Below are 13667 nucleotides of genomic sequence, written 5' to 3' on the forward strand. Positions count from 1 at the left end.
AGCAGGGTCAATACCTGTGCCCACAGAAAGCAACAGCTCTTCCCTGGCTTGTCACTGATCTGCACATGGACAGAGCCCACTTCACTGCATCCTTGTGCTGTGTTTCAGCACACACCATATTCTGTCTTAAGTCCTCTCCTACACAGATAGCCTGTGTTCGTTCTCCATCCTAAGTGTTACACTTCTGGCTTCTCTCTCTGTGGACCAGGTTAGATTTTTAATAATTTTTCCTTAATTGCTTATTTCCCAGTTTTCTTCTCCCATCCTTATTCAGGGAGATTAGATTTGGGTCACAGGCAGATCACAGCAAAGCTGGGAAAGTCCTTCACAACTGAACTCGAGGTGTGGACTTGTACAGATGCGCTGTTCCTGTCAGGGACAGGTGTTTAGAGCTGCTGTAGGCAAACAGGAGTTGTGAGGTTTCACTGGTAACCACAAACAAACAGCCAGAGGATTGTAGATGAATATGGGGTACTCCTTGGCTCTTGTACCTTCCTTATTTACCTGTGCACTTTCCTGCAAGTCTCCCAAAAGTAATAAAGCCCATAGCAACTCAAGTCCATGGTACTGCAGTGGGGAATACACTCAAAATGCACATTATTTCAAAAAGTACTTTGTGGCACAAGATGTGGATTCCTATCACTTTACACTGAGTTTTGAAAACAACTCTGGAGTTTCCCTGTCAGTATGATTTAAAGTGTGTTTGCTTAAAAAAAAAGACACTGAAGCTCTTGTTGTGGCTTCAGAAGCCCATGGTAATCCTGCTAGCAAATTTCTTGGTTGCAGGCTGTGTACGTTTTCTCATTACATCATGAACTTATTCTGGAGCTGTTTCTTCCTTTCTGGCACCACAAGAATCTGTAGACTGCAGTTAGCTCATAGTGCTGGGTTGTATGAGTCAAAAAAACTCCATCTTCCTCTGACTTGCCTTTGCCTGAGACAGCAAGTTTGTACAGCCTGTTCAGTCCTCAGCTCTTAGGGTGCCCACTAAAGCACAGCATTTTCAGTCCATCTGGTCCTGGTAGCTACAGTGTTAGTACTATAAAGGGACATTTTATTTTTAGCATTTTGTAAATAACAGTTACTATGAAAACAGAATTTCTGCCTCACTTATCACTGTCATTGATAGGGAAAGTATATTGCATAGAATAGTACCGTGTGATTTAAAAAGCTTTGGATCTCAGTCACCTCAACATTTGTAATCAAAATTTTATGTATAGAAAAATTGTTATTCAGGAGAAGGAGTTTAGCTGTGTTTGCACAAATCTCAAGAATGGCAAATAAGGTCGATATATGCAGTTTGATGTGTACTTTTTTCTTTTGATCGTCTTTTCACAGCAATTATTTATAAGGGTTGAGAGTTTTTTCCTAAATTCAAGGCTTTGGTTTCTACTGGGATTCTCACAGAATCAGAGAAAATAGCACTGAGACTGATGAGCAGTTCTTCAACAGAACCACATTGCTTCTGTGAAATAAGAGAAGATAAATGGAAATATTTTTGTATTAAATAGTTTCATTTAAGGTTAAAATGTATAATGTCAATTAGATATAAATATTTCAGGAAAACAAGATTGCCAGACTTTGAGACAATAATTTTATCTGTGGTTCATATATGAATATGAAATATAATATCATTTTCCAATTCTGTCACCCAACACATTGATCTTTAATAGACCTGAGACTTCCCATAGAGAATAATTTATATGTAAATCTGTAGTTAATTGTGCAAGTACAAATTTAGACTTCTATATGGTAAGACAGGACCCAAGTCTAAAGAAGAGGCATTATACTTAAGTTCCAATCACTTTTATAAGGAGTATGGATAGGTCTACTTGCAGAAAAAATTAAAGTAATGAAAACTCTGAGTATGGAGGATATGTATGGTTCCCACCATCCCTCATCTACTAGAATCAGTCTTTTTTTGCATTATTCAATAGGCACTTCCTTATGATCCATCCCCTATTTCCACTTCCCTGCTGACAACTCCCACCTATGTGCCATCATTAATTCAGAATATTTTTACTCAGTTTGTGTCATATTTCATGGGTTTTTGTTCATAACCAAACTGATAACTGGTACTTTCTGCTGTGCACTGGGACTTTATTTGCCACCTGTCCCTTTGCTGTGACATCTGTTTTCTGTGACCCCACTACCTCTGCTGTGCTATATAATAGGGTGCTTTGTTCTTGGGCTTGTTCAACAGGCTGCTCGGCTGATCCCGTGCTTAAGCCTTTTGGAACTCAGATAAACCCTGACATTAAATGGAGACATGAACTACATTGTCTTCATGTCTGGGTTTGTCACGGTCAGTGATTTTCAATAAAGGGTCCTATTGACTGAGCTCTGCTTTCTGTCCTCTTAGTGCCATGATGCCGTCTACTCTTTCTGACCTAAACTAAGAAATTCCCATTAAAACTAAAATTTGTCATTTTGTTTCTTTGAAATAGGGAGTCTCAAGAATGCAGTCCTAGTTTTGGGATATTGCTATAAAAGTGACACCGAAGACAACAAATATCACAAAGGTATCTGAACTGTGTTTTATTAATTTTTATTAGTGGAGTGGACATTATTGAGTTCATGATCATCATTTGACATAATTTTATTGAAACATTATTATTAAATAGTTTTTGTTTTCTTTTGCATATCTGGGCTTCATACAAACTGACAGTAACTCCAAAAATGGACCAGAGGAAGCCACTGTTTAAGTATATAATATAATTTGTTGGGATGCTGTATTGGAGAGGAAATGTCATTGCCTAATTGGAGAATGTATTGAATGGATTTCCAGAGGGATCTGTGCTAGGTCAGGAATCCTCAATGCTTTTATGAGTGATGTGGATGAAAAACCAGTAATGTGCTTCTCAGATTTGCAGACAACTCTTAGCTGAGGCACAAGCTCACTGGAGGGCAGGATTAGAACTCAAAGTGACCTTGACAAATAGAACAAATGGTCCGGAAGGAAATAGGATACAATTCAGTAAGGACAAACACAAGACCTTTTACTTAATTAGGAATGATCTGTTGTACCAACACGAGGAAATGATCAGCTTAAACAGCAGTGCTGCAGAAAAATGGTTATAATTGATAGGAGGCTGATCATGAGTCAGCCACATCACGTGGCTGCAGAAGAGGCAACACCACTCTCACACCAATTAAAAAGTGCTGTCTGTAAGGCATAAGCTAATTCTTACACTCTGCTCAGTGCTCATATGGCCTCTGCTGGAGGACACATCCATCTGGGACATTGCTGAATGATCTGGACTATCTGGAATAGTCCAGAGAAGAGAAATCCAACCCGTTAGGAAATGTTGCTGGAAGTTTAGTTGGTTAATATAAATAAAGCTTAGAGAAGACATGATAATAGGCCTCAAATGTGTAAATAAAGAGCGAGGGAATAAAGACTTGTACATATTCCCTGTGGGTACGATAAGAACTAACCAGTTTCTGTCACAGAAAGGGAGATTAGGTCAGACATTGGTAAAAGCTTCCTGACAATTAGGATAGCAAAATGCTGAAAGATAGAAAAGATCCTTCTTTGGATTTTTCTAAGAACAGTTACAGTTGGTGCTCTGATCAGTGCCCTTCTTCATCTTTATCTCATCCCAGTTTCAGTGACTCCTAAAAACGTGGCAGTGGTGTAGTATAAAGTTAAGCAAGAGTAGATGAGCTGACTAAAATAAAATAAAACTCAAGCTTAGAGCACTGGGGTTTATGTTATAGTATTCCCCAATTCCTGTTACCATAAGAACACTTACTGCCTTCTTAGCATTTTTGTTTTGTTTAAGAGTGACATTAATTGTAGAGAGGAATCAGAGAGTCCCAGAATTCTTGAGACCTTGCTTTCTGAGCCCCTACTTATGAAGGTGTTCTCAATTATCCCTCTCCCACTAAAAGAACTGTGAATTCTTAATGAATAAAGAGTTGTTTGCATGAATGGAGATTGAAGAAGTGACCTTTTCTCAGTATATTCACTAGCTTATGAAATCAGTTTTTAATTAACAGTGAATGGGATTTGAGTCTCATAAGCATTTAAAGTCTATCTGCTTGGGAAAACAGAGATGAAATATTATGCAAACATCTCAGTAGAGCTCAGTACAGCTACATTAGCTGTAGCTCAGGTCAGTACCTTATAGCCCACAGGCTCCAGAAATGTTTTTTCAAGTACTTTTAAATGGGGCACTGTAAATTTAGGGACTGGAATCCAAACCATTGTGAGTACAAGAACAAACAAGCAAGTACAAACAGCTTGTAGCCTATGACTGCATTATCTCACACATGAAGTGTCATGTAACTTGTCTTCCAGGTCCTAAGGTTCCTGCTTCATTGAGTGAGTTTACAAGTAATTAAAAATAAGCAGATAAGCAAAACCACTGCTAATTATGTAATGATTCATCTCTGTTGCAGTTTTCAAATGTTCCTTTTTTTTTTTTTTCCCCAGAGTTACAATCCTGTGTGTCAGTGTGGGACATAAACCTGCCCCATGAAGTGCAAAACCTGAAAAAACATATAGAAATGAGACAGGAACTAGCAGAAAAAATGAAGAGCTTTTCTTTGGACTGAAGAGTCACTCTGCAAGTGCCATACTCTTTTCTAGTCTTCCATCCTAACATACTGTGCAATAATTACAACTTCTTGCTGTTGTTTTGAACCAAAACCAGGAAGAAAATTGCCATGAGAGTATTTATAGGATACCAAGAAGAAAGAAGTTATTTGTAGTGTTTGAAAGGACAGAAAACTGTTGAGAATTTCTCAACCTAAAATGCTGTTGTGCATCCATTGTTTACTTGTGAAATTCTGCTCTCAGCCACTATGGCTGAACTCCGGTATAACATTGTTCATCCGGTTTTTGATCCCAGCTAAATGAATAAGCCAGGAGACTATAAACAGCTCTAATTTACTTCATTATCTCTGAGTTGACTCTCTAATAAGAAGCAAAATTGAAGCCTCTGTGTGTTAACTGCAGTTTGCATGTATGAGCTTGCTCTTATGATTCATGTTTTAGTGGTAAATCAGAGCTCGTGACCCTGAGTATATGAAAAAAACATTATAGTTTACCTAACAGCAGTGTTTAAATGAATATGTAGTGACTGCATTACTCTTTGAAAACAACAGGCAGAATAGTCTTTATTTCTCCCATGAATAATTGACTTTTTTTTTTCATTATGGCCAGAAAAAGCCCACTGTGCTACAATAATAGAATAGCTCAGAATTTAAATACACTGACAGGCTTCTGCAAGTTGGTGTCCTCTTGCAGTCCTGCAGTCTACCTGGCTCTAGGAGATGCAGTCACACTGTTGGGAATGTTACTGTTCACATCGATCTCTTGTGCAGCTCACTTAAAAAAGCAAGGAGAAAGCATGAGGTGAAAGCTCTGATCCAAATGCTGCTCTGACTTGTGCCACACAGAGAGCACCATCCTGCTGTCAGCAGACCACTGGCTCTTGGTCCAGCTTGCTCCTTCACTTATCTCAACCTAAAAACAAAAGGAAACTTTCACTTTGATATTTCGAACATGCAAAGTTTCCACTTATTAATTCTTGGTTTAATTTATATTGTTATTTTGGGGGGTAATCAGGGGAATCTTAAAGAGTGTAAGAATTGGCTGCCTCTTGCAAATTTGTTGCCACACATCATCATTCAAGAGCCGACTTCTGCTGCTCTGGCTGTAAGTCCAAGCTGCTGCTTGCAGGCAGCACTGACCTGCCCTAAGGAAGTGCCTTCTTTCTGTCCATCTGCAGACAGACATCAGTTTCTTTTTTTGATACCAAAAGAATGTACAGGGTGCTCCTGAAATCTCAAGGAGTGGAGTATCCAGAGCCATTCCTGAGTCTATGGAGCTGAATAAGGTTGAGCAACCAAAAAGTTCTCAGTTTGTTTTTGTTTGGGTTTTTTTTGAGAAATAACATACTGGGAAAACGGCATTTCTTGTGTCCAACTCTACTATTGTTCTATTTTCTGCCATTTTTGGAGTGCATACTCAGGATTCCTTTCAGATATGCATCCCAGTTTTTATGTGTTCTTGTAATCTGCATACTGAGAATAATTTGCTATTTATATGGGATTTTATAACTCAGAAAATATCTATTATAATGAATAGGGTTTTTTAAAAAAATATATATGCATTGTGATTAAGTTTATTTATAAGTCATTTTGAAATGTAAGCCTTAAACATTTTTATTAAAACTGTGCTTTGTTAATAACCTGTCTACTTTCTCACCACTGAATTTTTAAGGAAAAGCTTTTGTGTGCAGCTTCTTTGGCATTTAATTCCTTCAGGATGATGCAATATCCCAGTTCAGTAGGTGGTATTGACACAGCTTCATTTGCACTTGTGCTCTGTCTCACAGTTCATATCTTGAGCCCTTTTCCATTCCCCAGTTTGTCTTCTACTTGGTGTTCCATGCGGTTTTACCCAGAGGTGGGAGGTGACCTGTAAGCAGTACTGCCCCTGTGGTCATTCCTCACCTCTCCAAGACGCTCTGGATGAGAGTGATCTGAATCGGGACATTTATTGGATATTAAAAGAGGGCAAAGAACAAAAGAGACAACAGCAACCAAAGGAGAGTCAGGAGCTCACATGGCAAACCTGACTCAACTGACCGCTGTGGTGGGAGAGAAAAATTCTGTGATGTAACCCACAGGGTCCATTTAGCAATACAGCACTCATTCCCATGGAGGACAGTGATCCAACTGCACCCTCTCCAGATGCTTTTTCATATGGGAAGCAAATGAGAACATCCTGTATTGGTGCTTCTCGTTAGAAGTGCTCAGGGACTGGCATCCCCTTCCCAGCTGGGACCTGCCACCAAGGGGAAGAACAGTACCCCTGAAACCTGCTCTACAAGGAAACCATTTCCAAGAAACATCTCTACTGACAAACTACAAGGAAAGAGGAAAAAAGATCCATAACTTCATGTTCACTCTGGTTTTAGTTGAGCTGTTTGGAAACCAGTAGAAGCTGATCACATAAAGAGGACAAGCTCTATTGGCTGTAGCTTCCTGTGTACTTAGGATAATATCCAGCACCTGAACACAGAGAGAGCCATTATTTCAAAAAGGGACTGTTTGCTCCTGGGAAACAAGCATGTGGTGTGGCTGTGACTGAACACCTGAGCTGGGACAGGTGATTAACCCTGTGTTCATCAGTGCAGCTAAAGCATGCTGGGGTTTGAACCTAAAGACAAGGAGAAAAATTGTACAGAGTGAGCTGAATGCTTGATTAGATAATAATTTGTTTGGTTTGTTTTAAACTACTCTTTCCCTCCTGGGCTACTGACTTTAATTAGAGTCATTCTTTTTTATTGGTTGCTTGCTCTGGCAGATTACGTATTCATCTGTTCATTAATTTTAACCTCTTTTCTTTTACAAGCAGTTTCTGGTCAATCCTACTGTAAACAAGGTACAGAGCCTGATTAATGCACTTCCTGTATTATATCTTGGCTTTCCTTTTACTCTGAAATCTCACACTGTCTCTTGTGTCCCATATTATTACCCTATTACTTCTTCATGCACCATTTTGGGGCAAAACTGGGACTCATAAGAGAGAGAACGAGGCCTCTTAGGTGTTGCTTGATCCCCAACACAGGCATTTGTCATTACTGCCACTTACTATCCCATCCACCTGCAGCAAGCAAGACAAGTAATCCACTTTGTGATGTACACTTCACATACCAGAGACATGAGAAAGTAATAAGGGAGAAGAATGAGTATCAGTGCATGAGGAAAACACAGTGACAATCACATTTTTCTATTAGTCTTTCAAGTAGAGAAGCATATGAACAATCACTCTTCTCATTTTTTGCCTTTTAAGTCATTCATTAAAAGAAATCTGAAAACAGTTCCCCTTACCTGCCTTAAGAGAACCAAATTTTTGATCAGAACTAGCAATTGTTATTTGTGTCTCACTTCTTCATGTATATTATGAACTCATCCCAGGACTCTACTGACCTGCAAAGTCTCTTATATAAACCCTCCTTCATGGCCTTTGAACAAGTGTAATTTATTTGGCTGGCCAGCATTCCATTTTGGTAACTTTTCCAAATTTATTCTTTTTTTTAGTAGGGCTGTGTTTTTGTAACAATTAGTTTATAAATATGAAGTGGCATAATCACATGAAAATGGAGAATCATACTTATTGCATATCTGTATTTTAAAATTAATGATTTTAAAAGGAAAAAACTGCAAGATATATTATTGTTGTATTAGCAAAGGGAAACCTCACTTACTACAGATTTAAAAGTGAACCCAAGTGAAATTTCTAGCAGGAACCTTTCAGCTTCAGGAATGTTCTTTGCTGAATCAGTGAGCTGTACAGGCACTGTGTGAGGACAGCTCTGGCTCTAGGTACCTCAGTAAGACTCCTCAATACTTACACCAGTTTTTGTTCAATTAAGTAGCAGAATTACAAGACTGATCAAACTGTGAAACAATTTTTTTACCCTGCACTACCCTTATGCTGACTGGTACCTATCTTTAAATGGGTTACTTGTACAGAGCAATAAGCTGAAATTATTTTTTAGAAGTTATTAAAACTTATGATACATTAATAGATCTACTAAAAATTAGTATTTTTTTTAACTTATCCCAATATGACTCTAGTAAAAACAAGATAAAAGTAAAAAAGCAAGCAAACACCTTTTCTTTTTTTTCCTTCTCTCTGTCGCTTTGCTTTTCCTGCTGCCCTGCAGTCAGTCCCCACAAAGGCTGTCACTAATTACTGAGGGGAGACTTAAAAATCGATGTGCTGTCTCTGGCGCTTGCGATTATTTACTTCACTTCCACCGCAGCCCATTAGCGTCACTGACCTGAAAAGTTAAAGCAGACAGGAAAGAGGAAAGAAGCTAAAACCTTCTTCAGTGGCAATTTCAATTTTCTTTTACTGAACCGTTTTTTTCCCGTGCCTTCTGCTGTGCTTTTACTGCGCTCCCTCTGGGCACTGCAGGCCGTGCCTTTCCCGTGCCGCCTCCTGGCACTGACGGCACGGCTGTGCCTGGGAGAGGGGCTGCCTTGGCCGCGGGGGGCCGTGAGCCCGCTCCCATCCACCCGAGAAGCACAGAATGGTGTTACAGAAAAGAGAGAGGGGAGAGAGGGAGGGAAATAAATAAGAGCAGGAATCTGGCAGCTCGGCAGTGCTCCGCAGCCGAGCCGGCAGCGCTGTGGGGGCCCAGGACCGGCTTTGTGCTGCCAGTGCTGCCCCCGAATCCCCCCGCAGGGCTGTGCCCGGCAGGGAGGGCAGGGCAGAAAACGCGGCCACAAAGTGCCCGGTCCTGAATGAAGGACACCCGGGCAGGAGCAGCAGGCTGGCAGCGGCACAGGGGTGGCCGGCAGAATCTCCTCTGGGGATAGGGGGCTGCATCCCAGCGTGCGCCTCCATCTTCTCCTGCGCCCTCACCGCCCGTGCCGGGAGCGCCGCGGCTCCCTCAGGGGTGCCCCAGGCCCGGCTCACTCTGCACCGAGCCCTCTTTAACGAGGCTGCAAAAGGAAAAATCCCTCACGACGAGCTCCCTTTTCGCGTCCTTTCTCAAGGGAAGGATGACCCACAACGGAGTCACAGCAGGAAAGGAGAGGCCTTGGGCTCGCCCGCAGGCCGCGGGTCAGCCCGACACGGTGACAGACCCGGCTCACAGGGTCACACAGCTCCACATCGCCCCCTCCTCCCCGCTCAGGTTTCGGCAGAGCCCAGCCTGCCACGGAGCACCATCGTGCCATGAGGGCGCAGCATGGCCGGACAGGCCTTTACGTTGTAGAAAGTGATTCGTAGAGTGGCAACGGAAACACCTGGCTCTTTTTACTGTGACTACAATAACCTTAGGTCAGTGATTCTCAGTTCTGCTTTTTCTTGCCTTGACGTCTCTGCAATTGCCTTGAAAACATCTGTTTTCTGCGGAGCTACAAGAAACATCCACCCCCGCCACCACCTGCCAGGCTCCTGGGCTCTGCAATTTGGAATTGAAAGCAACTGAGTCAAGGTGGAGGCTCAAAAACGTCGATTTCACACCAGTATCCTCAGAAGTCACAATAAATATTTTTTTAAAAAAAGCTGCAGAACTGCTCTCAGAGCTACAAGCCCTTGGAAGAGCAGCTGCAGCGTTTGTAGCTTGCCATGCAGAGGGTGGGGAGGACCAAAGGCCTGTCCGCTCCCCCTGTGGTGATAAACGGTGTTTCCTCCCTCTGCACTCCTACACAGACTGCCACAGCGACAACTCTTTTGCATTAGTCGAACGCTGTCAGGTTCAGGCAAAACTCAAAGGATTCTGTTAAATCGCATACGCACAGTGAAGGTTTAATGAGCTTCCTGTTGTTCCAGTGAAGTTCAAAAGTTGCAAAGTGAGTTTCTAAACTTTAAGGAGAGGTCCCCACGCTCCCGGGTGAAGCAGTGAAACAGCAGCTCCTGACGGACAGAGAGCTCGGGCCACCAAGCCCTGTGCAGCAGCCCTGCTCAATTTAAATACCACCGTTGTTCACGGTCAATTTTAATACTCAACCACCAGCCAGGGAATTAAGCTTCGGTAAATAGTAATTTTCAAATATCATCCATGCATCAAAACTCACCTCCTCCCCCCCCTCTTTTTTTTTCCTTCTCCAAAATAGTAGTATGTGCTGAGCACTCTGCAACTAGAAAATCTCATGGCAATACACACTCCCACCTTGTAATTACAGGAAAATGTACGAGGGAAGAAACGCAACAACCCCAAAACCATTCAGTTCTGGTTTTTACAGCTATTACAGCTAAACCCAGGAAGGGAAACAAACACCTGCGCTCTGCGGGAGCTTAGAAGTAGCTGGTGCAGAACAGTTACTTCTGCTGAAAAGTCTGAAATCCCCTTTGCTGGAGCTGGGGATGGAAGTGAGGTGAGGGAGGTTTTTTGGCTTGATATGGGCAGGGGAGCACAGGGCCCTCGCTCAGAGGAGCATCCATGACAGCTCCAGTCTGTGATGACGCAGGCACAGCAGTCTGGAAAAGTTCTGCTCATCCAGAGCCTGCCTAGCACCTGTTTGCCGTGGCCTCTTGCCCCCACACCACACCAGGGTCCTCCTGACCTCAACCCAGTCTGGCTTTCTGTTTTTCACACTTCAAATTGCTGGTCCTGGGACTATGAACATTTCTATCTATACACACAAAGCAAGACCAAATAGCCCCCAAACCAAGCCCCAATGAGATTTTGCTTGAATTCTGATATGTGGAAACCACAGAGAGATGCATGTTCTCAGAGCTCGCCTTCAGCTCTCCCCCTTAGGAGGCTGCACCGCTCAGCCTTGAAGGTTCCTGTTTTGATGAATTTATCGACCAGCTCTCAGTAAGCTCCTCTGGAAGACAGGGAAAAATGACATTGCCTTTCTCCTGGGCCAGTAGCGACCAGAAATGCTTTGGAAAGGACACTAAGCCATGTCAGAAGGAAAAGATGAAACATTTCATATTCCTTTAACTAAGCCAGCTGAAATGAATGCCAGTGCTCTAGCAAGGTGTGCACAGACAGGTGGACAGACCTACAGTGTCAAACCCTTGCCACGATTTGAAGGCAGCAGGCAAAGTCCCTCAGGGCTTCTTGAAGCATTAACTACTAAACATTAACTATATATGCAGGCATGGACATTTCTTTAAACAACAGACCACCACCAAGGCCAAATACTAGACCTCATTTGCATTAACTGAGCATTGATAGGGAAGTGTCTTTAGAAGAAGTAACTTTGCACCAATCTGAGTAATCAAGTAAACCTCACACACTCCCACCTTCTGAGTGCCTTTTAAAAACAGAGATCTTTGCAAGTATCCCCAAACAAGCTGTTCTCATTTCCCACCTTCCCAGAAAAAACAGCTGCAGCACTTCGCTACCTCTGAAAAAATAGACAGCAGAGAGCTTTAGTGTCACCCATACCACTGGAGATGTGATCAAGGTGATCACATCCCTCCTCCTTCGCTGTAACTGCACCATTACACCAAACATCTCACAGAGAACTCGACAGCAAAAGGGTGAGGCAAAAGCTGCCTCCCCGGCCTTGGTTTTGTCCGTACAGTTAATCAGAGCGGCATTTACACACCAAACAGGTATCTGCCTCTCACCGTTCCTAAGCAACGACACCGACTACTTAGGGGTGAGTTTGTCAAATCAGTCCCTGAAAAGCTTAAAGGGATCTTGGGCAGGGCAGGAGGGAAAGTCCTTGCCTAGCTCCATGCAGGACTGACTTCACCAGCACATCCTCTCCCACCCTGGTGATTTTACAGCAACTTTTTGTCAATGCTGTGTGATTCTGGCTTGCAGGCAACAGGGCCAAGGATGCTCTGGTCTGTTAAAAAACACCACCTCTCCCAGGAGAGCAGGGCAGGAGCAGGGCACAACACAAACCATGCCAGCTGGGAATGGGGAAGATTTTTTGGCCAGAAAGACAGCAGTCACAAACGGCATGCTATGAACACACCAATGAAGGTTAAAACCTTCTTCCCCTCTGTTGTTGCCAACATCATGTAAGAGCAAAGGATAAAACCCATTCTGACCCAGAAAATAATATTTTTCATCTGCTATCCCCCTTTCAGAAAATATACATCACATCAACATCTGGGTTTCTGTTTCCCTTGGGACATCCATTCTTTTCATTTTTCCATACTACACTCACTTTTACACAATGTAAAGAAACATAACCAAAAAAAGTCCCTGCAATAAACTGCTGTTTTCTCTGGGACACCCCTGCACATGCTGGTTAAGCCAACGACAACACGTGCTACAGGGGTGAGCAGCACTGCTTTAACAACCAAACCCGCTGTGGAAAGAAAGCAAATAGCACAGCAACACAAGGTCAACTGATCCCATATTCACTGTCCAGTGCAGCACTTCACATTTGGAAGTGGATCCCAAATTTCCTTCCATTAGCAGCTAGCCATCATACAAGCTTTGTTCTAGGTAACAAATACACCACACAAGGATTTATGACACACCAAGCTGCTTGGCTCTTTTATGTGAGAATAGAAAATAACATTTAAAGTTCTGGTACAAAAAGTTAACCGAGATCAGTCTCTCCCACCTGTACAGTCTGTTCCAGGCAGGTAAGAAACAAGTGTTAGGACAAAGCCCCTTGCAGAACAAGTCTGAGTAGAAGCAGGGAAGAAACCTCAGAAGGAAATGCTAAAGAGAAATGGGAAACAAAGAGTTTCTCAAGTTGCTGGAGCTTTAATCGGTGTTAAAATAAAGCACAAAAGAGAAACCCCCAAACCTGGCTGTCATCCCCAAGGACCCAGCTTCCTGAAACTTCTTTTTCAACAGTCAAATTCAACAAAGGACTTTCCTGATTTCCCATATTTTATTTACTATATTACTTCTGTTTAGGAAGCCCTTTGCTTTGCATAGCAAATCAGCTGTGTTATTTACACTATGCTCATCACCAAGATCCAAGTGTCCTGTAAAGTACATTAACAGAAGTCAGCAAAATCTGACGCCACACAGAATTTTATTTTTCTGTAATTAGTCCTCTCAATTATAATATTCATTCCATGGTGAGTAAGGCCGGGATCAGCATAATCTCCTAATATATTATTAAATCAGTTTTGCCAAGAAGGAATCATATTATTGATTTTTTACACCGCTGGAGTAACTGTTCAACCACAGTTGTGTACCAGTAGTTCAGCAGTAACACGATGTTCAGTTTCTCAAAGCACCATCTGCATTAATAACATT

General features: G+C 42.2%; 1 protein-coding gene across 1 annotated transcript in view; it reads left to right on the top strand.

The window, feature by feature from the left end:
* LRRK2 (leucine rich repeat kinase 2) overlaps positions 1–6200 on the top strand; it is a 63328-nt gene extending 57128 nt beyond the window's left edge. The window contains exons 50-51 of the mRNA XM_027890128.1: positions 2448–2522; positions 4439–6200. Of these exons, the coding sequence (XP_027745929.1) occupies positions 2448–2522; positions 4439–4560 (197 nt within the window). The 3' untranslated portion in view covers positions 4561–6200. The remainder of the gene's footprint in view (positions 1–2447; positions 2523–4438) is intronic.
* Positions 6201–13667: the final 7467 nt, after the last annotated feature.

The sequence above is a fragment of the Empidonax traillii genome, unplaced genomic scaffold, assembly GCF_003031625.1.
Source record: "Empidonax traillii isolate 1590-97213 ecotype Southwest subspecies unplaced genomic scaffold, ASM303162v1 scaffold277:size2070623, whole genome shotgun sequence".
NCBI lineage: Eukaryota > Metazoa > Chordata > Aves > Passeriformes > Tyrannidae > Empidonax > Empidonax traillii.